The following is a 24,400-nucleotide window of genomic DNA, read 5'->3' on the forward strand; positions in this document are numbered from 1 at the left end:
CTACCAAGAACATGAACCAACACCGCAGAGCGCAACCACGGTGATACTCAACAAAAAGCCTTTCACCCTCCTCCTCGGACTCCGCTGCCGCCACCAAGTGGTTCTCATAAAGTGCTTTCAGGCAGGAGAATCGGATATGCGCCTCACTCATCGCTCTGCTCTCAAAATCAGCCATATTTGGGTCAATACCTAGATAATCCACCATCCACTTTACGGCCTCAACCCTCTGTACCCGGGAATGGTCCAATAACCTCCCTCTGATCGACAGTTGGAGCAGACATGCCACATCGTGTAAGGTGATCGTCAACTTCCCAACAGGAAAGTGGAAAGAAGACGTCTCCTTGTGCCACCGTTCGGCAAAAGCCCCCTGCATGTCGTGGCTTATGGTACTATATATGGTAATGCATAACCCTCGAAGTCCGGAATCAGCTACAACGTCATTAAACCATTGAGCTTGTGGTTTAAACAGATCAAATATTTTCCGCGAATGGTTCACGGATTTTATGTCATCTATTGATTTTAACTTTTTCTGTCTTATCATTGATCTATTTTTCAGAATTGGCATTTTCCATGGCTTGTGCGAAGGAGACTGGATCCAAATCAATGTTGAAGTCACATTCATGTTCAAGTGAAGGAGATTGTTCTTCTTTGCCTTTCAGACCTTCTTACTACAATTTATTGTGTTTGTTTTATCACTTGTTCTTACTCATTTGTGACTTGTAAATTGTTAACTGGTTTATCAAATATTTGTTCAATTTTGGGTTTTGAATGTTGATTTGTTGTCTATGTGTTTTTGCATGACCATAAGACAACCAAATACCTAAGGATATTCTTTAGGTGAAGAAAATTTTTCACGAGTATGCATAATATTCACTTTATGTGATTTCTCACTCTCAATGAACTGGCCATTTTCAATAAATCGAGCATTATCAAACTCATTTATTCTAGCAAGTAACATTTAATATTTCACAACGGTTATTTTTCTGTACCGTGATAAAATATATTGTATTAAAATATTTAAAAATTAATACAGGCGAATATCATTTATTACTACAGTTAATTAGGTGGTCGAAGTAATATGATTTCACCAAAGATATATTTTGTAGCAGTGGTGTATTCTCTCATCAAGTTAATGATGTAGAGGAGGACAAACCTAAAAATCTATAGACAAAATGATGAAGAAAAATAGTGTACAGTTTGTCCCGTATAATAACTATGACTTTAATTATGGATGAATTTTTTTTATATTTTACACGGTAATACTACTAAAGAAAATAGTCACCTTCAAATTATCTATAGAGATATCAAGATAAAAAAAATTAGAATGAACACATTATTGTGTTTTTTGTGATGATAGTATGGAATCTTTTTCCCATTCTCTTCTTCTTTGTCGGAGGACGGATGAAGTTTGATTACAAATTGCTAGTTGAATAGGAATGTCGGACTATAAAGTGGGAGATTTTAAGGAGAGTTTTTGGAAATGGCATTTGTTTTGTAGAAGGAAGAATTTGAAAAAAGGGAAGGTGGGATGTGTGTGGTTGGCAACTCTATGGAGTTTATGGATTTTAAGAAACGGCATTATTTTCAAGGATTTTGTGTGAAATTCTCGGGATGTGGCTTGGGGTGTGAAAGCTTTGTTATGGAGATGGGCTTTTATTGGAAATATTTCTCAAGCCAATTGTAACTTTTATAAGTTTGACAAAACTCATTGTTGTACTTAAGTTAGGTTCCAATTGGTTTTGTGTGGAATTCTCGGGATGCGGCTTGGGGTGTGAAAGTTTTGTTATGGAGATGGGATTTTATTGGAAATATTTTTCAAGCCAATTGTAACTTTTATAAGTTTGACAAAACTCACTTTTATACTTAAGTTAGGTTCCAATTGGTGGACAATTTTCCCCGCAGTTTTAATTTGTAATCTCGTTTTGTGAACATTTGTTTTATTAATATATCTTGATTAAAAAGAAATAACACATTAACCTATAAGAATTTGCACTAAAACTCACAAATATAAAAAAACATCCAAACTGAGGATGAAAACTGATAAAAATAAAAATAGGAAGTCATATATCTTCTATTACACAAATATAAATTCTATTACACAATTATAAAAAATTTCTAATTATAATTTCTATTTAGAATAAATTTCTAGGTCATGATTAAACATCAAGGAACAATAAGTAAAAACAAATCAATCATACCTAAACTCTAAACCCTAAATTTTTTTCCTCCTATTTTGAAGAGTGTGAATAGGATATTACACGGTAGTAAAGAATTTGTGTCAAAATAAAATTTGAGTGTATGCATAAAAATAATCTTTGATAGGGTTTTAAAATAATTACATACCGATACTATTATCATAGATGTTAATACCAATACTATCAGGGGCGGCTCTTGGGCCCGGCCAGGGTGGGCACATGCCCAGGCTCGGGCCCAATGTTTTTTTTGGGTATTCATGTGATTAAAAAAAAAAGCAAAAAAAATTTAAAAAAAGAAAAAAGAGTGGAACTAAAACGGAAAAGAGGAAAACAAAAAGCGTCGCGCCGCTTGCAAGTGCAACTACGTATCTCTGATTCCGTGACGTCTCCTCCGAGCTCTCTCCCTCCGTCGCCGCCGCCTCCCTCCTCCTCTGTCTCTTCCCTCCGACGCTGTATCCTCCCTCCTCCTCTGTCTCTTCCCTTCTCTCTGTCACCGTCTTCCCTTCTCATTACAGGTAACTTGATTATTCCTCTTTTTTTTAGGTTATGGAACTCCTAATCATTATGTTTCTCTTTTGATGAATTTAGGATCTTAAAATGATTTAAGGGAGATAAATTGATGAATAATGTGATGACTATTATTTGTTTGATTTAATTTGACAGTAAGAGGTAATAATTAGGAAAGTTAGAAAGTTGAATTTGATTTAGATAAGTTGAAAGTTGAATAAGTTGAATTTGACAGTAAGTTGAATTTGTCAAAGAAATAATGAGGAAAGTTGAAACAATGAGGAAAATTGAAAGTTAAATTTGATTTTGAACTTGTTTGAAGAGCATTGCTATAGCATATTGAGAATTATTTCAATGTCTTTAAATTAAGAGCATTGCTATAGCATATTGAGAATTATTTCAATGTCTTTAAATTAAGAGCAATGCTATGGCATATTGATTTCAATGTCTTTAAATTAAGAGCATTGCTATATCATATTGATTTCAATGTCTTTAAATTAAGAGCATTGCTATATCACCGACTTACTCGATCAATAAATCAATACACAACTTGTTCATCGTCTTTCTCATGCCACCAGTTCATTCTCTTTGATTTCAACAAATATAAGAAGATAAATCTGAGAAGATCATTTCGTTTATAAACCATAACAAGCCCCATTCCTCTCCCATTTCCAAGTACCTGAATAAGAAAAGGGCGCATTGATTACATTTAGTTGTTAATGTTTCATTGTGTTTTTTAATAATATTGTACAAGATTTTTATTTCTAAATTTCTTTAATGGAGGATGATCATAAGGAAAGATGAAAAGGAAGCCACAATAGGATTGGTTAATTACTTTGAATTAATTTTGCTTCACTCTTTAAGTTGCACACAGTAATTTTGCTTAATGTTTATATGTTGCATCCCATCTTAAACAACACTTACATGGTTACATCACCTAGAGAAAGGTCTTAATAGTCGCCGCATACTTTATTATGTAAATTTGACTACTTTCATTTTCTTATCCTTAACATTTTCACATCAACAAAATCATACACTTATATGAAACTGCTTGCTGTGAACAGATTCCACACAGGGAAGAGATCTTTGCTTGCCCCAAAAGAAATTGATTTGTTATAGGGAATGAGACAGTATTCAGGAAACAAAGCAAATGTACAATATTTGATTATATATCTATTTTTTTTGTGGGACCAGTGCTTTACTGGTTTGACTACCATCAAGATGTAGAAAAATCCTTACAGATTGTTACTTTGCATCAATTGCAATTTTTTATCAATGTGAGGCTAGTGTATATGTAAGGTTCACTCAAACTTGATTCATGTATCAATAAATCATTCATTTTTCTCTAGAAGTAAAGTATATGTTGAAAAATAGTTTCAAGAAATTCATTCACTCTGAAATTGTATTTTTGCATGAGGGTGACTTTTGCACTTATGCTGCAAAAGTGTGTGAGTGGATGAGTTGGTACAATGAATTTGCGGTATTTAAATTTTTGCCCAGGCTATATAATTTTTCTACTTCGCCACAGAATACTATTATCACAATATACTAATAATCTTCAATAGAGTTTTAAAATAAGTTACGATTTTGACATATACTAATACCGATACTATTATCAATATCACAATTTTAGTAAATGTTAATCCCAATACTATTATCACAATTTTCTATAATAAATAATAAACTGTGATTAATTCACACCGCGAAAATTGTGATTAATTCACACCGCGATCATAAGCAAAATTTGTGATTAATTCACACCGCGATCATAAATTGTAATTAATTGAAAAAAAAATTTACGCGACCTAGACTTAATATATGTTGTATTTAATATATGTTGTATTGGTTTTTTTTTACGGGATGAATACACAATTATAAAACAAAGAGAAATGATATGGTGACACTGCATTTCACAATTACACCGTATATTTCATACTTTTTCCTTTTATTTATTATTTTTATTGATATTGGAATCTGTGCCAAATGAAAAGAAAATATAAAGGTATTTATTTATGAGAATTGTTATTATTACACCAAAACTTGACAGCTACACCGTATGAGGTTTGGTTTTTTTATAATATTAAATATTTTCTTTTTTACTTTTTTTTAAGACAAATGAATACATTTCTATGTGGTATTTTCCCAGGTGTAAAATACAGTGTAAAAGTGGGGTGTAAGCATAGCACCCCTCTTTATTTATTGATTTATTCACATAAAAGGAAACACAACACAACTCGGTACAAAGTACAAAGTTATTTATTTTCTTAGTATATTGTCCACAACCACAACAACTACTACCACTTTACATTCTAGAAAGGTTTTGGAAGCTTAACCTCTCCCTTACGAGAAAGAGGAATGGTGAAGTTACCAACCACCGGAAGGTCAATAACAAGACCCAAATCCAACTGATAGTCAATATCCCAATCAGCTCCAATATCCTTCGCCAAACTCATCAATATACTATACGGCACCTTCACAGGCACATCCACCATTGTTGTATCCTTCGCTTTCAACGACCCTGGATCTGGTATTCTCCCTGATGCTATCTCCCTTTCACCATCAAACACAAAAACATTAGGTCAAAAACATACATAGAACAAGAAACTATGAAAGGAATGAACTGAGTATTACTACTAGTACTACCTAGTGGCGCTTTTGAATGAGTAGTTGATCTCGCAAATAGGGAGTGGATGTGAATATGGATTATGAACAGCGACTTTGGCCAAGTACTCGACATTGTTCATGGTCACGCGCGTGAAGTCGACATCGCTGAGACTTGCTTCAGGCTTGGCTACATCGCTGATTTTATCAGAGACGAAGTCCTTGGCTTTATTAATTAATTGAGACATTTTCAGATATTGTAGTAAACACACGTAACTTAGTTGAGTATATGAATAAGAAGGAAGACATGGATTTTATAGTGATGGAGACTTTGTCCTTTGTATGAAGCTTGTTATTATAAGAGGTTGCTCCTCTTGATACATGTGTTTGATATGTCGTCGTCTTGCTTATCTCTTCTGACACGTGACTATAGCGGCTGGAAGGATTTAGATACTACTAGGAATTGGAATATCAGTTACAATTAGAAGGCGGTGCCTTGGAAGTATGACTATGGAATGTACTAGTTAAATACGTATCTATCCCTAGTTTAAATCGAGTTAAAATTCATTTAGAAACGTATTTTGATACTTGTTGCTTTCACTGGATGTTATAATCAAATTCTTTTATAAGAAAAGTTCTTTGTAAGTGATATATTAATGTAACTTTGGAAGTAACTTTGGAAGGATAGACTTGTAAAATTTCATCAAAGAAATTTTATTTATACACCTTAGTTGAGTACTATCTATTTAAAAATAAAATATGTAAACTCGATAAAAGTTCTGGTTGAAGATTGTGTAATCAGTTCTTATACATAGGTTAAAAATTATCTAGTTCTAATAATCATCCCTTTGGTTTTTGGTTAGCCGGTTGAACAAAGAATGGTTGAAGATCATCTAACTTTGATAATCTTCCTTTGCTTCTTGGTTAGCCGGTAAAATCAAGATTGGTTGAAGATCATCTAACTTTGATAATCTTCCTTTAGTTCTTGGTTAGCCGGTAAAATTAAGATTGAGCTCAGATATTTGGAACTTAAAAACTAACCACTACAGGGTTTGTGTTCGTGTAAAGAAGTCTAACTACTTCAATCTGCAGTTGAGAAGAGAGAATGATCACTTCACTCTCAGTAATTTATTAAGAGAAAAGACACAAATGTCCATATTTATCGTCTTTATTATTTGGTTGAAGATCAACTACCATTTTCATATATAAGGGAGTTCACGGGTCATTCCTACTGAAAGCTCTCAAACATTATTGGAAAGTTTCAAGACCAAATCTTGAAGAGAGGAGTGGGTCATTTAGTTTTGACCTAACCTCTATAATTCTGTGTACTTCTTCCTCTCCTTTATTTTTTTATTTATTGTTATTTATTATCCGCTGCTTAAACATTTGAATATATATAAACCAAATATATTTTAAAAAGATCTTTTTTATGACAATGATTTATAATAAAAACGTTGTGGATTGGATTTTGAGGGAGAGTGTTCTATTGTAAGATTTGAATCCCATCAGAAAGATTTTTAAGTTAGTGGTAAATTTGATGTCCTGAGTTTTGAGCATTCCTATAGAAAAACTAAACATTGTGCTAATTTCTTGGATAAATAAGGGTGTTTGGACATTAGAGAGTGTAAGTAGTACAAAGTTTGTCCTAATTGATTAAGCAAAATGCTTGTAGATGATTGTTATCTTCTTTTCTTTTTTTTCTGTTTGAGCTTTGCCCCTTGATTTCAACCAAAAAAATAAAACCTTCCGCGTCAATTTGCATTTCACACTTTTAAACTTTTTACTTTAAATTTTAATCTTTTAAACTCAATTATATTTTTATATTCAAATAATTTAGTGCAAATAAACTACCCATTCAAACCTTCGTTTAAAAGAATTTCATATGTAAAGCAAAAATTCAATTAAAAGATAATTTTCAGTTTTAAAATTATCTTGTGTACATGTGAGTTTATCTATTTACTTGGTGAGAGACACATGTAATCATACTCCTTAATAATCATATTCCTTAAATATCCATAATATTTTCATTCTATATTTGAAACACTCATAATTGATTAAAATTAACTTTTACACGTTTAATTGTTATCGAATAAAACTGATTTTGTTCAATCTCAACTCAAGTACTTATTTAGATCTAATACATATTGTTAACAATACATATAATAATCAAGGACTTATTAGGTATGACATATCCTAGACCCTACACACAAATAAGGGAAATACATGTCCACTTAGCAAGTAGAAACTATCGCACATGTTAGAAAGGTTTTGGAAGCTTAACCTCTCCCTTACGAGAAAGAGGAATGGTGAAATTACCAACAACAGGAAGATCAATAACAAGACCTACATCCAACTGATAGTCAATATCCCAATCAGCTCCAATATCCTTTGCCAAGCTCATCAATATATTATACGGCACCTTCACATGCACATCCACCATTGTTGTATCCTTTGCCTTCAATGACCCTGGATCTGGTATTCTCCCTGATACTATCTCCCTTTCACCAACCAACACAAAAAAAATTAGGTCAAAAACATATATAGAAGAAAACCCTAGGAATATAATGAATTGTGTAGCAGTAGAACTATATACCTAGTGGCGCTTTTGAATGAGTAATTGACCTCACAGATGGGAAGAGAATGTGAGTATGGATTATGAACGGAGACTTTGGCCAAATACTCGACGCTGCTCATGGTTGCGCGCTTAAATTCGACGTCGGCGACACTAGCTTCAGGCTTTGCCACGCCGTGGAATTTGTCAGATACGAAGTTCTTGACTTTGTTCACCAAGTGCGACATTTTGAAATACCTACGGATTCTACAGCGAAAATGGACGTAACTTAGTTGAGTATGAATGAGAAGGAAGACATGGATTTTATAGTGACGGAGACTGTCGTTGGTATGAAGCTTGTCACCCACAGTATCTTGACACAGAAAGAATCTTGACTTGGAATATTGACTGCATTAATTTTCTCTAATTTTTTTCTCTTTTTCATATAATAAGTTGAACTTTTTATTTAGAAATATAGATATAAAATAAATAGAAGATTTGGTTGATTAAAATGTTTTTTATTTCTTAAATTAAATACATAATTCTATTTGGAGAGATAAAAAGATAAAGGTTTAAATATATTTTAATTTAAGTTTTAATCGTCTATTTTTTTTTTTTGGCTTATCACCACCGGTATAGTCCAGTACAGTGGTCAGTTCTGACATCAAGTAAGTTTAATCTCTTTCCGATCAAAATTGCGGGGACGAATAGTCATCTATTTTTTAAAAAAAGGTAAAATTTGCTTTATTTAAATTTTGTCTATTTATGTATTAAAAGATTAAAATTTAAAATTTAATTTTATATTAAAAGATTTTAAAGGTTTGATATTAAAATATTAAAATTTAATATTTAATTTAATTATAATAAAAATAAAGTTTAAGTGCGTTTTGATCTATTATTTTCATTTTTTAATTTTGATTCTTATTTTTAAAATTCTATTTATTGGTCTCTCTATTTCTTTATTTTTATTATCTTAGTTCACTATCATTCTAAGACCAAATTTCAGCGACAGAGTAATATATTTGATGGTGTGTTGATGCAACATTTGTACTATTAGAAAAATATCTTATTCTCAAGTTATATATTTGGCTATGTGTTTAACACTGGATTTGTTGGTATCACTATAAAATTTTGTGAACTTTGAGACTTTCCATTTCCTGGTAAGCTCGGTTTGCAACACATATTCAGACAAGGGGAAGTATAATTTGGCCTGGCCTGTGAAAGCCTATGTTTATCTCATTTCATGTCATAATCCTTTTGATCATAGCTGCCAAGTTGTTATCCCTTGCAACTTCATATTGTCGAACACATTGAATAACTTCGTCGGCATCTTGATTTCGATTGACCATAACTACTCTCGGGGCTTCTCTCTCCTTGGGTATTGTTGTTCAACCCTACGGGGTTCGCCCTGTTGGCCCTGGTTGACTTCGACCACATTGGGTACGAACTGTTGGGCCTGGTTAATGGGTGGGTCCTCCTCTAAGACCACTCATTGGTTTTCTACCATCCATTCTCGACGAGCTAGGTTGGCAAATTTGCGCTTGAGGAGCACCAACGAAATCTGTAATTTGCGTCATATGCGCTGCCAATTGATGATTAGTTTGGGTTGTATTTTGGATCAAAGGATTGAATATTATACACATGTGTTAGGTAAGCATATGAACCATATCATGGTTGCTTTCGTCCATTTGATGTCTTAAAACTGCCGCAGAATTGGTTGTAAAAGTTGGCAGTTGGGCAAAAAATCCCACCCCTAAGGGGTTGGGTGTTTCTACCTAAATTGTTAGCGGCTGATCCCGACCCTTGTAAGGTCGCGTACTTGCCATTGGATCAGCAAATGCTAACGTACTACTATTTAAAGTTGCCATTATGAAAGTTGGCATGCCATATGGGTGTTCGCAACCATTCATTGGCATTGTAAATCCAGGCGCAAAAGGACTAAAATTACTAATCCCCACTGACCTCCGGGTTACTGGTTGACCCTGCGTTCGAACGAGGGACAGTATTGGTCCACTTTGAGCATTCGATGGTATGGTCGTCGTCCTCATTGTGGAGGTAATCGCTTCGGTCACAATCGATGCGGTTATGTTTTCCCCTATCGAATGGGGAGGTTGTTCTACATCGTTATTTGGTGGATTAACCATCCTTCTAACGTACTTCCTTTTTGTTATTGGTTTATTATTTATGGCTACCCTACCACTTCCCAATCTCATGCAACAAAGTTTGAGAGAAATTTATATGCAAAACTAAAAAAAAAAACAAGGTTTCAAGACAAACCAAAACTAAACACAAAGGGTCCCACTGGATGTGCCTAATTGTTTACCTTAGATTTTGGTAAACAACTGCTAGTCTTTCAAAATCGATACTTTGATGGCTTATAGGACCAACTAGATTGATCCTATGACATATGTGTATAGTTGTTTGTTTTTAGGTTTTCCTATTTGTAAGTTCTTCAATGTTGAAGATTAATTTAACATTAGTGAAAAGAAAGTAATGCAAAAAAGACTTGTAAAATGAAATGCAATCAAGAAAAGGTAACTTTGACTTGTAAGAAAAAGGTAACTTTGACTGAAACTTAAATTGAAACGATAATGACTTGAATGTAAATGAATTAACATTGAAATAAAATATGGTGTTTTCATATGTACATTTCTCAGAAACTCTTTCACAACAACACTTAGATACTTTGAGTGATTGAGTTTGGGGTAATATTGAAAACACATAAATCTAATGCTAAGACCCATATTTATATTGCTTTGATAGTAAAGGTAATGAACGGTCTCTTCTCCAGAGGATGATACGTTCTCATCTATATGTGCTTCGCCTCTCCTAGGTCTACATGCGTCTTTCTAAAGAACAGATAAGGCCAAGATATGGTTATCATCCAATTTTGAATCTATCTTTGTCGAATTTTAAGTTCATACCACTTCAAAACCTTCTAAGTTTTTGTGTAGTATTTTTTTGCTAGTATGACAACCTTTTCGATAGAGCTTAGTCGAGCTCCTCGAATTTCCGTTGAAATTAGCTTGTTTACCTTAAATATTTCCTTAAGTTTTTTAATATGCATCTCACACCTTCTTGAGCGTCGAAATTACAGCCAACAATAATAGAGTTGTCATTGTCTGAGGTTGGCTCTAAAGCTAGTGTAGAGTAAGGCTGGATCTAGAGCTGGCGTGGAGGAACAGAGTGAGGTTAATGGTGGAGTCAGGGCAGGGTGAACTTGGTGATGGATGTGATGCTATAGGAGACTGGTAGCATAGTCAATGGTGGTGGCACGATGGTGGTTTCGGGTCTGGCAAGTAGTTTGGTTCAACGGATCTCGGTCTGGTTTTATCCATTTGTATGTTTTGGTATTTTTCATTTTGGTTCCTGGATCCATTCGTTAATGGTTTTTTTGCTTGTTATGGATCAGTTAAATTTCAGCAGTTATAAATATGTATCTCTTGTATTATTGATAACACAACATGTAGAACTTAACAGCTGAAGAGAGAAGGAGGAGGTGGAATCCTATAAAAGGAAACTTAGAGAGACAACGTTTGAGAGAAATTTTCAGGGTATCTAAGAGGATTGAGAGACACATTGAAATATGACCAAGTCTTTGGCTTATAGGTTGTGTTTGAAAAAACAATTATACTCATTCCAAATGACATAGAACAAATCCATAATGGAACAATTGATAGAATTTCACAAGATTATTGATGATCTTAAGAATATTAAGGTGAAGATTGAAGATGAGGACAAGGCTATATTGTTGTTGAGCTCATTACCTAGATCCTTTGATCACTTTAAGGATGCCCTTCTTTATAATAAGGAATGTACATTACTTTGGATGAAGTTCAGACGGTTGTGAGATCCAAAAAAGTTTCAAATTTGAATGATTTTAATATTAACGATAATGGTGAATGCTTGAGTGTCTCAAGAAGAGGAAGTGAGCATAGAGGTAATTCCAAATAAAAAATGTTTGACAATTCAAGGAAAACTAAAAAGCAATGCAACGCCCACCGTGGGGCTCGAACCCACGACCATAAGGTTAAGAGCCTTGCGCTCTACCAACTGAGCTAGACGAGCTTGTATTTTTTTCAATAATTACAAATCAATTACATTAAGACATTTTTATTGTGTTGTGATAACCAAAGTGCATTGCACATTATAGTCAATCCAATTTTTTATGAAAGAATTAAACATCTAAAAATTAATTGTTATTTTGTGAGAGAAAAATAAGTTACGGAAATCATGAAATTATTGCATGTCTCATTCAAATATCAGTTGGCAGACTACTCTATTACTCAAGTTAAAGATGTCTGTTTGTTTGAAACAATCACCCTATAAGATTGTTGTTTGTTTGTTCAAAAGAACACTGGTTGTTTTAACTTCATTTGTTTGTCAAATTATTAAATATGAAATAAATATTTACATAAAAAATTATATTAATAAATATAAAATATAAAAGAATTGAGAGACATTGAGAGGGAAAAATAATTAAAATAGTTAGAAATATATTTTAACCAATATTGCAAACTAATTATATAATAAATATATTTTTTGAGATGTTTTAATTAGTCCTTATTGGAACCAACTTTTCTTTTTAGATGTAGAAATATTTAATATTGATAATAATTTTGCAATGAAATTTATCCAATCACCAACGATTATTAACACCAACAAACACATTCTTGCTTCTAATTTGCTGCAAATCTGCAATATCTTCTCGATTTATGTTCATTTGGGTGTCATGGATTTGCAACCAACCCACATGAAAACCAGTTTAAAATTAAAATTGATTTGTAACCAGTTTGGATCCGATTATGACTATCAATCAAGTTTAAAGTATACGAGAAAATCGACCATTGACAACCAAAGAATAGGCATCATATCAACATATAAATGCACTTTGAAGACCAAAGAATAACGCAGATTATTGGCAAGAGAAAAGTGGTATTTCGGACCCCAGAACAAAGACTAGTTGTTGAACTAATAAGTTATCCATTGGCAAACAAATTCTCAACATCATAATCACCATGGCAACTTATTATTACAGCACAAACTACAAGAAAATACAGATGACAAGTAGAACTAAGTTTGTAAACAATGGTCTCAAAACTGAGATGTGAAATCCAATTTTAATTCAAAACCTTTTTGTTGATCCCAGAAACTGTTACATTCATCTTCTTTCAATGAACTACCTGGTAAAAATTTAATCAAACTACTGTCTCCACTATCATCAGCTAATGATCATTTTGTTAAAAAACTCAGCCTGCTCAGGAAAATACTCCATCAATTCATCCTTCGTCACCCACACATATTCCTCACATTTTCCAATGTCGAACTTGTTTTTTGCAATTACTTGTGACTTGAAGAAAAATTTCTGACAGAAGATTTAAGCAACAGAAGGAATAAGCAAAGTATAATGAATATGAATTTCAACAAAGAAATAACATAATGAAAGATGTCACTGCGAAATTTCCTATAAATATACCTTAAAAGGTGTGGATCCTGACTGCTCTTCTTTAGGCTGAACAACCATATGGGCCATTGGAGCATTTCCGACAAAATATGTATTGGAAAGATCTCCTAGGACTGATTTCAATGCAGATTCTGCACACTGAATTTTTAAAGAATAAGTTACGAGGGAAATCAAGATATCAGTGTTATCAATTGTGGATTGCGGAAAATAACGTTTTCTTTTTACAAATTCCACATCGCAGCAGTGTTACAGCACCAATATAGATACCATTTGACAACATTTTGTACTAAATATATCAAAGAACAATAGCAATTCATTCAAATTTTGTTACACTATAGCCAGTTAAGAATATTCACCTTACGCATGGTTTCCTCTGATTCATAAACTTTCTCTGGAAAATGCCACACAGGCTTTCCGCTTGGAGCCCCATAAGCATTTCCGTAGAGAAGAAGGTAGAGTCTTTTGTCAAGAGCTCTTTGTAGTGACCTAAAGAGACAAGAAGTAAGAGACTATCCAACCACGACACAGCAATTATGTCTGAAAAATACTTCAGTTCTTTAAAGAAAAAATTGTAATCATTAAGCAAATGACCTCGTTAAGTTTTCATGTCTCTCACTCAAAATTATACTAGCTTTGACTCTATTATCTATGAGACCGGGAAACGAGGATTGGCCTACCCTTCCCTCGCATAAGGTAATCTCATTATTATTTTATTTTTGGGTAAAAGATGGGCCTAAGCCCTGGAGAAGCTACACAGGGACAATCCTCTTAGAGGATTTGCCCAGACAATCGGCAAAATAAACATTCTGAATAGCTTGAGAGGGCGTCTATCAAAAATTCTAATTCCTCCACTATTAGCTGCTCCAAGCTTAGCAAGCCTATCAGAGCATATTGATTGGCCTCCCGGTATACGTGAACCACTCGAACATCCTTGACCAGACTCAGTTCCTTACGAATTTGCCGGAACAATACCAAACCAACACCGGCACTGTAAGTATCCTGCAGAATCGCCGCTTTGATGTCCTTCGATTCCGTTGGAATTTCCACCCTTTGATACCCTTTACTCTGGATCTGTTTGACACCTTCCCATAATCCCCAGCATTCAGCCATCCTTACATTACATATCCGTATGTTCTTGGAGTACCCCACAATCCACTGAGCAGTACTATTTCTGACAACTCCCCCACATTCTATCAAGCTATTCGAGTTCACTGCACCATCAGTTTAACCCAATACTGATCAGCTGGCCTCCAGTTAATATGCTGCACAGTGTTCCTTTTCATTTCTAGTTTGTGATTCAGACTTTCGCTAGTCTCGTACATCTGCATTCTGTTTTGAATATTGGGGGCTAGATTTCGTGGCATAAAGTACTCAGCATCATACATTATCTTATTCCTCCAATGCCAAATAACGTGACATGCTGTAGCCCAAAGCCCCTGCCAATTACCAGTCCGGTGCCTGCCTATATTGTTGTTTATGTTGAATTCCAACCAGTCTTCGAAGCTTAACGTGTAGAACTTTTGCAACTGAACCTGATCAACCAAATTTACCCAAACCTGCCTAGCAGAGGTACAATCTCTCAACTCAACACATGAGTGATCGTTTCAACCGTATTAGTGCATTCAGTGCAGTAAGGATCGCTCAACTGTCTTCTAGCCAACATTTCTTTGGTTTTAATTCCTTCGTGTTTGACTAGCCAAATCCTTTTCCAGTTAGTACTGCTCCCATTGCTCCCAGTATTGGTCAGAACAGTGTACGCAGACGATATTTTGAACTCTCCGTTTATAGTTCCTCCCCAAAAGCAATAGTCATTCTCCTCATTATCAGAGGGAGGCGGAACTGCTGCAATCTTCTGCAGAATGACGTTATCAAACCTATTGTTAAGCAAACTCCAATTCCAGCTACCATCCTCGTCCTTCAGGGCAGCAACAGTAGGCTCATTCTGATTAGAATATGTTTCTAACAGGTGGTCCTTTAACACTAACCCTGGAGCCACCCATCTATCCGTCCAAGCATTGACACTCCTCCCACTTCCAATAGCCCAACATCCCACTCTGTCAATAAGATCCTTAACTTGAGTCATGTTTTTCCACAAGGACGAATCTTGAGCTTTGGCTTCCAACTTTCCAACACTGGTGTTGCTCCTACCATACTTACCTCTGAGCACATCACTCCACAGTGCCTTGTCCCCATACCTAAAATCCCAATCCAGCTTGGAAACACAAGCTTTGTTCATGCTCATGAGGTCCCTCAAGCCAAGACCCCCATCTTCCTTAACAGTAGCAATCTCTTTCCACCGCACGGTACACATGTGTTTTCTACTATCAGTATCTCCCCAAATAAACTGCCTTTGGGTCTTTTGAATGTCTTTCAAAATGCTGTTCGGGACCTTGTTACTCTTACTCATCATGGAGTATGTAGGTATCGCTTCAAGTCAAATTGTATTAAAATAGAAAGAAGCATTATAATGTTATAGGTCGTCACCCTCGTCATTTAATGCATTCGCTACTCACTAAATCACAAATAGTTTGCAAGAACCAATCTTAAGGCTTAATAAGATTATACTTAATTCAAAGAAATCAAAATTTAACTAACAATAATTGTATAGCACAAATTAAAGACTGAAGAAGGTGCACGACCAATATAACATAATATTTGATTAAAGTCTGAAGGTGCACTAAGAATACAACTAAAATGTCTGATAACAAGCTTGCATCAGCATTATATAACTACCAATAGTTCAAAGCTAAACTCAATCAAAAACCAATAGAGAAGGTAAGTGAGTAAAAAACAAACTAAATAACCTTCGATTAAGAACATCTATACCAAGCACCGCACCAAACAAAAGGAGATTTGCTCACTCTCGGAAGAGGAGGAAACGATAAGTGTCGATAACAACCAAGTAAATAATTGATTGGAGAAATCATAAAATATTTGTCATGAGACATCGCTTATTAGTTATTTTCATTCATTCTACTTCATATATTCCAGAAATTGAAAGAAAACATTTTCTTGTGGAAAATTACATAGTTAACAATCTGCTAGTTTGGTGCACACCTTAGATCATTGTTTTTGTCTGCTTCAGTGGTTCGTGGTGCTGGCACATAGTCAATTTGATAGTCACCTTTCCCCCTGAAAGTAGCACAATTTTCACGATAATAGATGAAAAGAAATATCTATATGTATTTTGCCATTTGTAACATCACTTAAACAGATGGATCTCAAGATATCTCTCTTTTGGATGAACCAATTTTAAATAACCAAAATATTTGCTTACTCTTAATTACTCATACCTTGCATCGGATCTGTCTAGAAATTCATCGGGATATCTGCGTTGATATTGTTGTCGCCATCGAAACCTAGCCATTGAAACCCCATAAAAATGCAATTATATAACAAGAACAACAGCCACAAGATCAGTAAGAAATACAACAAACAACAGAAGACACTAAATATTAACAATAGTAACTTGAAGTTTACTAAACAAACCATAGCACAATTTTGAAATCAGTCACATTAACAATAAAACCTTATGTTTTACACATTAACCTCATGAGAAAAAAATGTTGATATTTCAAATCATGTATTACCTTTTCTTTATAAAAATTGCAAAAACTAAATAACACTAAAGGCATAAAACTGAAAACCAGATGACCAGATTCCTTATTTTTCTCTTATATATTACGGTCATTGTCCCTAGATATAAGTCTCATTTTAAATTACTTGACATATTTCTTTAATTATTTAGTTCAAATATGTGCCTTATGCCCTTACTAATACTACTAATTTAGCTTGAGAGCTGAAAAAGTGAGAGTTAGACACATCTAAACACAAAAAAGAATTTTAGGAACATCCATGTACAAATTGAACATACCAAATTCACTACCAACTGTCCTTAACAAATGTGAAAATAGCATTCATGTTTTTTTGCATATGATAAAGTCCTACGGCATGGGCGGTTAAACTAAAACTATTAGCTCCCCCGGTCACTCTTACAAAGCCTTATCCTTCATGTCTATTCCATGACAAGATGAATCTATTGCCTCCTCGCCTCACTTCCACTATAAGTTATTCAGTATGGGACAAACACCAGTCACGCTCGTCATTGTCCACCGCACCGCTAGAGGATTGATTGAGAAATTAACGGGAGGTTGGAGATTTAGAGACAAACCTTATAAGTGTATGGCTTCCGTCAAAATAGAAGCAATACAGTATATGAAATGCAAGTTTAGCAAATGGCAAAGCATTCCTAACTTATTGATGAAAGTTGAGATCATATAATACAATAAGTTTAAGTAAGGCCGGCCATACTTAATGAGATTAGTTTAACCTTTTCTGTAGTTGATGCAAAAATAACCAAAAGGGATTATAATTATAATTATAATTAGGCATGAAAGTAGTATGAAGAGGTGTAAATTAGGGTATTCGGTGCTAGATCAAAATGTAAACATGTATAACAACTAACAAATAATGATAGGTTCTAATAGTAATAGGATGCTTCATTCTGCAACTATTTACAAAATCAGTACAAATTCATAAAGAATAAAGCCCAAATTCAACATTCAGCTTGCAATAAAATGAATACGAATGAAAGTAGTGGCGGCAAAGACTTACGAGAATTCTTGAAAAGCATAAACAACAGGGTCAATTTTGGGAATGACCACAGGCAATCTCTCAAACAGAACGGATGCAACCATTTTCTCAGAACTCGAACTGAATCCTCGCCTCGTTACGAGAGGCCGAACCAACGACATCTTCATCCTGAACAAATGCAAAACACATAACACACAAATACAAGATTCAAACAATGTTTGTTGATTTCATCATTCAATTTCGTGATTGTGATTAGGTTTTTCATACCTTGGCTGAAAATGGAAGAGTGATTGTCGCCAAAAATGTGAAGAAATGAGGTAGCTAGCTACTGGCTAGTGGTGTGGAGTGAAGGGGAGTGGAGAATGCGCAGAGAAGACGAGAAAAGGGTTCGTTGTTTTTGTTAGGGTTTGTTTGGTTTGCATTATATGGAGCGATGAGATTAAATGTTTTTAGTTATACATGTTTGCTTCATTTTTTTCAGAAGGAAATAAGACGGAAGTAAAACGAATTCGTCTTTTCCTCCTTCAAATTATTGGATTTGGATGAGAGGAAAAGAAAACAAAAAATAATATTTAGAATTTCATTTTGTTGAGGTGTCTCCTTGTTGCGGAAGTAAAAGTAAAACAATATTACCTTACGATGAATCAAAATAATATGATGATCTAACCCGTGTTTGGTACGATGAAATTTAAGAATCAAAATAATATGATGATCTAACCCGTGTTTGGTACGATGAAATTGACTTATGAGAAATTAATTTAGTGCATAATACTAACCTTAATAATAATTCTTAATGAAACTTGGAATTTATCGTATACGCAAGAGAAAGCGAAATACTAAATTTCTAAGAGGAGTCGTATTAATTATAAACCTAGTGAAGTACTAAATTCTTTAAAGATGAGCTGTAATTTGTGTGGTGTAGTTATAAGAGTACCCTATTAACTCATTCAACTAATACACTAATTAGTTGTGATTGTGTGAATAAGATGAAAATATTGTGAGAAGCGTTGGTTTTCTTGTAGGCTTGTAGTAGATTAACCAAATATTTAAAATGTGGATAAATGATGACTATTTATAGGCTTTCCCGTAAGTGTAACCATATGCCTCAATTGCTAGTATCGTAAGAGCTATAGACAAAAAAAAAAGTGAAAATTTCTTTAGCCACCTCCTTATGGGGATCACTCCAGCGAAAATTTCAAAATACCCCTGCTTCGGAAATGAACTTCCGAAGCGCATGTTTTTTTTAAAAATTTCCACAATTCGGAAGTGCATCTCTGAAAACACCTCATGGGGGGTGAATTCGGAAGTTCATTTCCGAATTATGCAGCTGTGTTTTTTTTTTATGTTTTATCTAAAACAGTCTCGCATTTTCAACGGCTCTCGCTCCTGTTGAAAAAAAAACAAATAAACGACATATATTAAATAAGCGACATGATCATGATTCTCGCGTAAAACATGCTCGAGTTCAACTTTTCTGTAAATATCAGATAGTTTACTCGAGATGATTCTTCTTTGGATAGTGACTCAGAGATATTTCTAGCACCAACTTTTCTGTAAATATCAGATAGTTTACTCTTGAACAATGGTGTCATGTTATGCTTAGGATACCATACAAAAACTTTCTCGCTCTCAAAAAGCTTCTTCATATGAAGGTTATCTGGAATAAAAACATCGTCCCCTGATGAACTTCCGAATTATGCCGAAACTGATTTTTTTTTTTATGTTTTTTCTTAAACTGTCTCGCATTTTAATTAAACGCAAACGGAAAATAAAATAAGCGACATATAAACAGAAATTACTAATATGATAAATAAAATCCAAAAACATTGTGCGAAAGATACAATCCGAAATCAAAACAAAACACGTCAAACAAAACAAAAACATGTTATTCTGCCCGACGAGCGTTACAAAATACACATCAAACAAAACAAAAACACATTATTCTGCCCGACGAGCGAACTCCTCCGAATGAAGATACTGATACCAATCCTCATCCCACTCAGTCTCAGAACCATCGGCATCAACCACGACTCTCACGCCAGATAGTTGAGCTTGAGCATCCGGGCCCCGGGCCCCCTGGGAACGAGAAGTAGAGCCGGTCGAAACCTTCTTCTTCTCCTTCACCTCCTTCACTCCGCGAGAGCACGAAGTAGAGCCGGTCGAAACCTTCTTCTTCTCCTTCACCTCATTTTTTCCCTTAGCGCCACCCATTCCTGCGTAAAAATGAAGAAAGAAAGGTCCATGAGACCTCCTTTTATAAAAGAAGAAAGGGGACAAAAACGCTTGGGAAACGGACAAGTCATTAAAGTACTTGCAAATTAAAACGGACACTCCCTACCCTGGGGGGCCGACGCAGTCTGGGTCTCCCTACCCTGTCTGATGCGTGCTGGTTGGTTGTCTGACATGTTCCTGTAAACAATTGAAATTGATTAATATGCGAGACAAAATAAAAACTAAAAAATTTGAACTTCTGATACAATTCGGAAGTTCATTTTCGAAAACTGGGAGTTTTCTGAAACTTCCATGGCAGACCCCAAAATCAAACATAAAATCAATTCAAAAAGCTTCTAAACAACCTAAATACTACTAACAACCAGTCCATATATCATTTATGCAATTGAAACCCTAAATAACATGCATTTGAATAATTAATCTAACAAATTTAAAACTTACAAATTGAGTGATTTGTGGGCTTTTGAATGTTGTATAGCAATGTGATTGGAGCCTTGATGCAGCCTTGGAAGTCTGTTTGCACAAATTTTCGCCTTTGATTGTTTTTTATTTGAGTTAAGGTAAATGAATGGGGGAGGGGGGTGTTTTGATAAATCTGCAGAACGCGTAGTATTTCGGAAGTTCATTTCCGAAATGCTGTTTTCGGAAATGAACTTCCGAAATAAGATAATTTTTTCAAAAAAAAAGGCGTTTTCGGAGATGCATCTCCGAAAACACCTTTTTCTTGCATTTCGGAAATGCATTTCCGAAGTCAGGGGTAGTATGGAGTTTTCACCAGAGGTGGACTAGAAAGTAGGGAGGTTGGCAAAGAAATTCTCAAAAAAGTGTCTTCACATAATACTGATATGATCTTTGGTACCCATGGATGTATAAAATCCCGTAAGGATTAATACTACTAGAGTCGTAGCCAATTCATTTAATCGTTATGGCTAAGAAGACTCCTAAGATAGGAGAATTCCACTGAGATAGTTTATTCTCATCCATTTTGTTATAATAAATAAAGGTGATCATTCAGCAACTAAAGGTAAAGTCAAGATGACTTGAGGAGGTTTGCATGAAAACTATATTTTAGCGTTTTTGATGTATTTTCGATGTATTTTATTATGATACTCTGATATTGCATTTTTATCGTATGAGCTTACCTTGTAATGTATGCAAAGACTTATGTTTTGATGTAATTGTATCATTATTGTTGTATGTTTCAAACCTTTATAACAACTTAATTATATGATTCTAGATGCACATTTTATTTGATTGTTACACCTTGCCTCAAACAATGGTAGGTGCACAAAGTAAGACTCTAACAATGCAGGAATAATTTACATGCAAGATTGATTACTGATAAAGGTAATATGGCACTGAAGGCGCCAGAATTACGTGACAAACTCATGAAATTATAAAGTCCAATTATAAATTGGAATTTAACTCCTTTTAGACATGGCTATTTTTTACTTTTTCACTTGAATCAAAGGAGGATCTCGCCGAAATTTAAAGTGTATGGACATGGGATGTTTAGCCCTCGCTTATGTGTTTGTCTGCGCGAGCAGCAAATTTTAGACCTAAATTTTTTTAAGACTGCACATGCTTGAGTGTGGTTGAGGATGCATGGTTTTCCATTAGAGGACTAGAAACCAACTACTTTATTTGCAATTGCTTCTAATATTGACACTCCTTTATCAACTGATGAGTTTACAAGAAAAATGAACTTTGGGGCATTTTATGTGTGTGCAAATAGACCTTAACATGTCAGATACTCTCCATAACTCTATTTTTATGGAACGAGATGGTTATGTGTTCTTTGTTGAATTATAATACAAGAGTTTACCTCTTTTTTGGAATTTGTGTTTTTGTGAGTGTGTGTGTGTGTGTGTGTGTGTTGGTCATAATATTAATAAATGTTGGAAGTTGAAAGGTAAACACAACACCACTCAATAAACTTACTCGTTTTATCATGATTTTGATTGTTGAACCAATTATTCATTATGCTCATTTCCTTATTGAGTGTCTTGAATAAACCAGACTTAAGCGAGTTGCATTAAATTTTAGACATAAACATGATTCGAATAACATGTAACTTTTTATATAGAAGTGAATTAAACAAAGTTCTTCATTATCAATGTACATGCAATTAAATCTCACGTGATTCATGTAACACCCCATTTCTACCCGACAAATATATATATAAATCATAGTTTTCAAAATTTCTTAATAAACAAATGAGGCGTCACATAATCAAAACAAATCAACTCGTCACATAAAGCGGATACACAGCACCTTTGAAACAGAATAACTTATTTTATTAAAACACAACGAAATCACTTAAACAAGTATTCAATAAAATATCTTCAGTTAACTTATCATTTTGTTCAACCAAGATAACACAATTAAACAGCAACATCATGAATGACATAAATTGTTCCCCCTCCCCCGAGTGCTACGTATCAGAGCGACAACCGACTCGAGTAACGACAACTAAAGTTTCATATTTGAATACATGCACGTTGTCAATATAAAGGCAATGGCGAAATAAGAGAAAAGGGTGAGATATCAAATCATATAAGTGGGTGTATGATAAATTACGTGCTAGGATTCAGACATATAAAATCATCATATCACAAGTATCAATAGCTACTATACACATCATACTTTTACAGTTCATTAGTCTCACATACTTTTCATCACACAACAAGTCATAATCATGTACATGATATCATCCAATAAATTTCACATATTCAAGTATACACAAGGTTTAGTCAGGGCCGGTAATTGGCCTGTGCATCCATAGCCTCTGCACAGGGCCTCCCAAAATGGGGGCCTCCAAAATTTCTTTAACAACCCAGTGCAATTAACATTTGCACAAGAAAAGAAACACCTTTGCATACTTCAGCAGTTTGTTATTTCATATGAGCTTCATTTACTTTTGACAGAGGCCGTATAATGTTGTCGTGCTTGTACTGCATCATTACTCATTAATTAATAGGATATATATAGGATAATATTAGGGGTTCTACATACTATACACATTATAATACTACTCAAGTTATCTATCTGCCCGTATTTCAGAAACTACAATACTATATTAATTTTCAAAACCAATTTTCTCAAAGATATAATTCAATTCATAATGTTACAGTAAAAATTTGTTTTGGCTTAAGTATTATCTTGCATAGGTTATAGGCAACAAATATATATAAAGTTTTATGTATAATTTTCTACTTCTTTAGCATACAAATTCTATAAATGTATATTTTAATTGTTATTTGTTTTTTTCATTGTCATTTATTTATTTTTTAATTTATTTTATTTGCAAATTACTAATTTTCCTTTAATTTTACTTTTCGATTCAACTTCAACACTATGTATTTGGTTCAAATTCAATGCTACATATTTAATCAAAAATAGTGAAAAATTTCAGGTTTTAATTTTTATTATTGTTCTATTATGTCTTCTTAATTACCTCTTAAGTTTAAAAAATTTGATATGAGATATGAAAAGCGTAAAAGTATGAATAGAGACTTAATAAATTAACTCAGTCTCAATTAGAAGCTCTCGATAAATTTCTTATAAAAGAATATAACTCTTTTTTATGTTACCTATTTTTTATATTATTAATTTTATTTATAATTTAAATAAAAAAAATTAAAAAATTGTATTTTTTTTCAAGGGTAAATTTTTAATATTAGAACAGGGCCTCTAAATTATTTGAGACGGCCCTGGGTTTAGTAGTATAATACTCACAGGATTCAATACTATTATTTCAAATATATACACAATCCATCATTATCACATATTCACACATTTAACCAATTATGGATCAAAACATCACCAGTTTCAAATATTCACATCTCATGTACACATAACAATCACATAAATGCATATATTCAAACATCGCATAACCTCAACGTGACTCAATGTAAGACATGTGACTCTATGCATGTGGTACCCAATATGGACCCAAAGTTCCACCGCTTCCGATTCATATAGAATCTAGCCACGCTTCAGATCCGGACAAGATCGAAGTCACCAAATGTAAACATATAGTTTACCGCTTTCTGAATTCACTCTAGAATCCAAGCCGCTTCCGATTCGGACAAGATCAAAGCTACTACGCATGTTTCCAATTAAGGATCAACGTAATTTACGTCTATTTCCATTAAAGGATCGCCGTCTAATATCATGTGAACCCACAATTTCACCGCTTCCACAATAAAATCGACTATGCTATGAATGAATGTACAATTAACAACAATATATGCA

The 24,400-nt window shown here is 34.1% G+C and overlaps 3 protein-coding genes and 1 non-coding gene across 4 annotated transcripts; all 4 read right to left on the bottom strand.

Annotated features, from left to right (window-relative positions):
* Positions 1-4,856: 4,856 nt before the first annotated feature.
* Positions 4,857-5,594, bottom strand: LOC131618318 (desiccation protectant protein Lea14 homolog). The gene is made up of 2 exons (XM_058889564.1): positions 5,346-5,594; positions 4,857-5,252 (listed from the first exon to the last, which is right to left on the bottom strand). The coding sequence occupies exons 1-2, from the start codon at positions 5,549-5,551 to the stop codon at positions 5,012-5,014; spliced, it is 447 nt and encodes a 148-aa protein (XP_058745547.1). The 5' UTR covers positions 5,552-5,594; the 3' UTR covers positions 4,857-5,011.
* Positions 5,595-7,476: 1,882 nt separating this feature from the next.
* Positions 7,477-8,132, bottom strand: LOC131618319 (desiccation protectant protein Lea14 homolog). Its single transcript, XM_058889565.1, has 2 exons — positions 7,897-8,132; positions 7,477-7,801 (listed from the first exon to the last, which is right to left on the bottom strand). Exons 1-2 carry the CDS (start codon positions 8,100-8,102, stop codon positions 7,561-7,563), a joined length of 447 nt encoding a protein of 148 aa, XP_058745548.1. The 5' UTR covers positions 8,103-8,132; the 3' UTR covers positions 7,477-7,560.
* Positions 8,133-11,849: 3,717 nt separating this feature from the next.
* Positions 11,850-11,922, bottom strand: TRNAK-CUU (transfer RNA lysine (anticodon CUU)). The gene has a single exon. It is a non-coding gene; the product is annotated as a tRNA-Lys (tRNA).
* An 895-nt stretch (positions 11,923-12,817) lies between these two features.
* LOC131616598 (uncharacterized) lies at positions 12,818-18,335 on the bottom strand. Its single transcript, XM_058887963.1, has 7 exons — positions 18,179-18,335; positions 17,933-18,079; positions 16,612-16,677; positions 16,376-16,450; positions 13,675-13,804; positions 13,331-13,456; positions 12,818-13,219 (listed from the first exon to the last, which is right to left on the bottom strand). Exons 2-7 carry the CDS (start codon positions 18,076-18,078, stop codon positions 13,076-13,078), a joined length of 687 nt encoding a protein of 228 aa, XP_058743946.1. The 5' UTR covers position 18,079; positions 18,179-18,335; the 3' UTR covers positions 12,818-13,075.
* Between the last annotated feature and the right edge of the window lie 6,065 nt (positions 18,336-24,400).

The sequence above is a fragment of the Vicia villosa genome, linkage group LG7 (genome assembly GCF_029867415.1).
Source record: "Vicia villosa cultivar HV-30 ecotype Madison, WI linkage group LG7, Vvil1.0, whole genome shotgun sequence".
Classification (NCBI taxonomy): domain Eukaryota; kingdom Viridiplantae; phylum Streptophyta; class Magnoliopsida; order Fabales; family Fabaceae; genus Vicia; species Vicia villosa.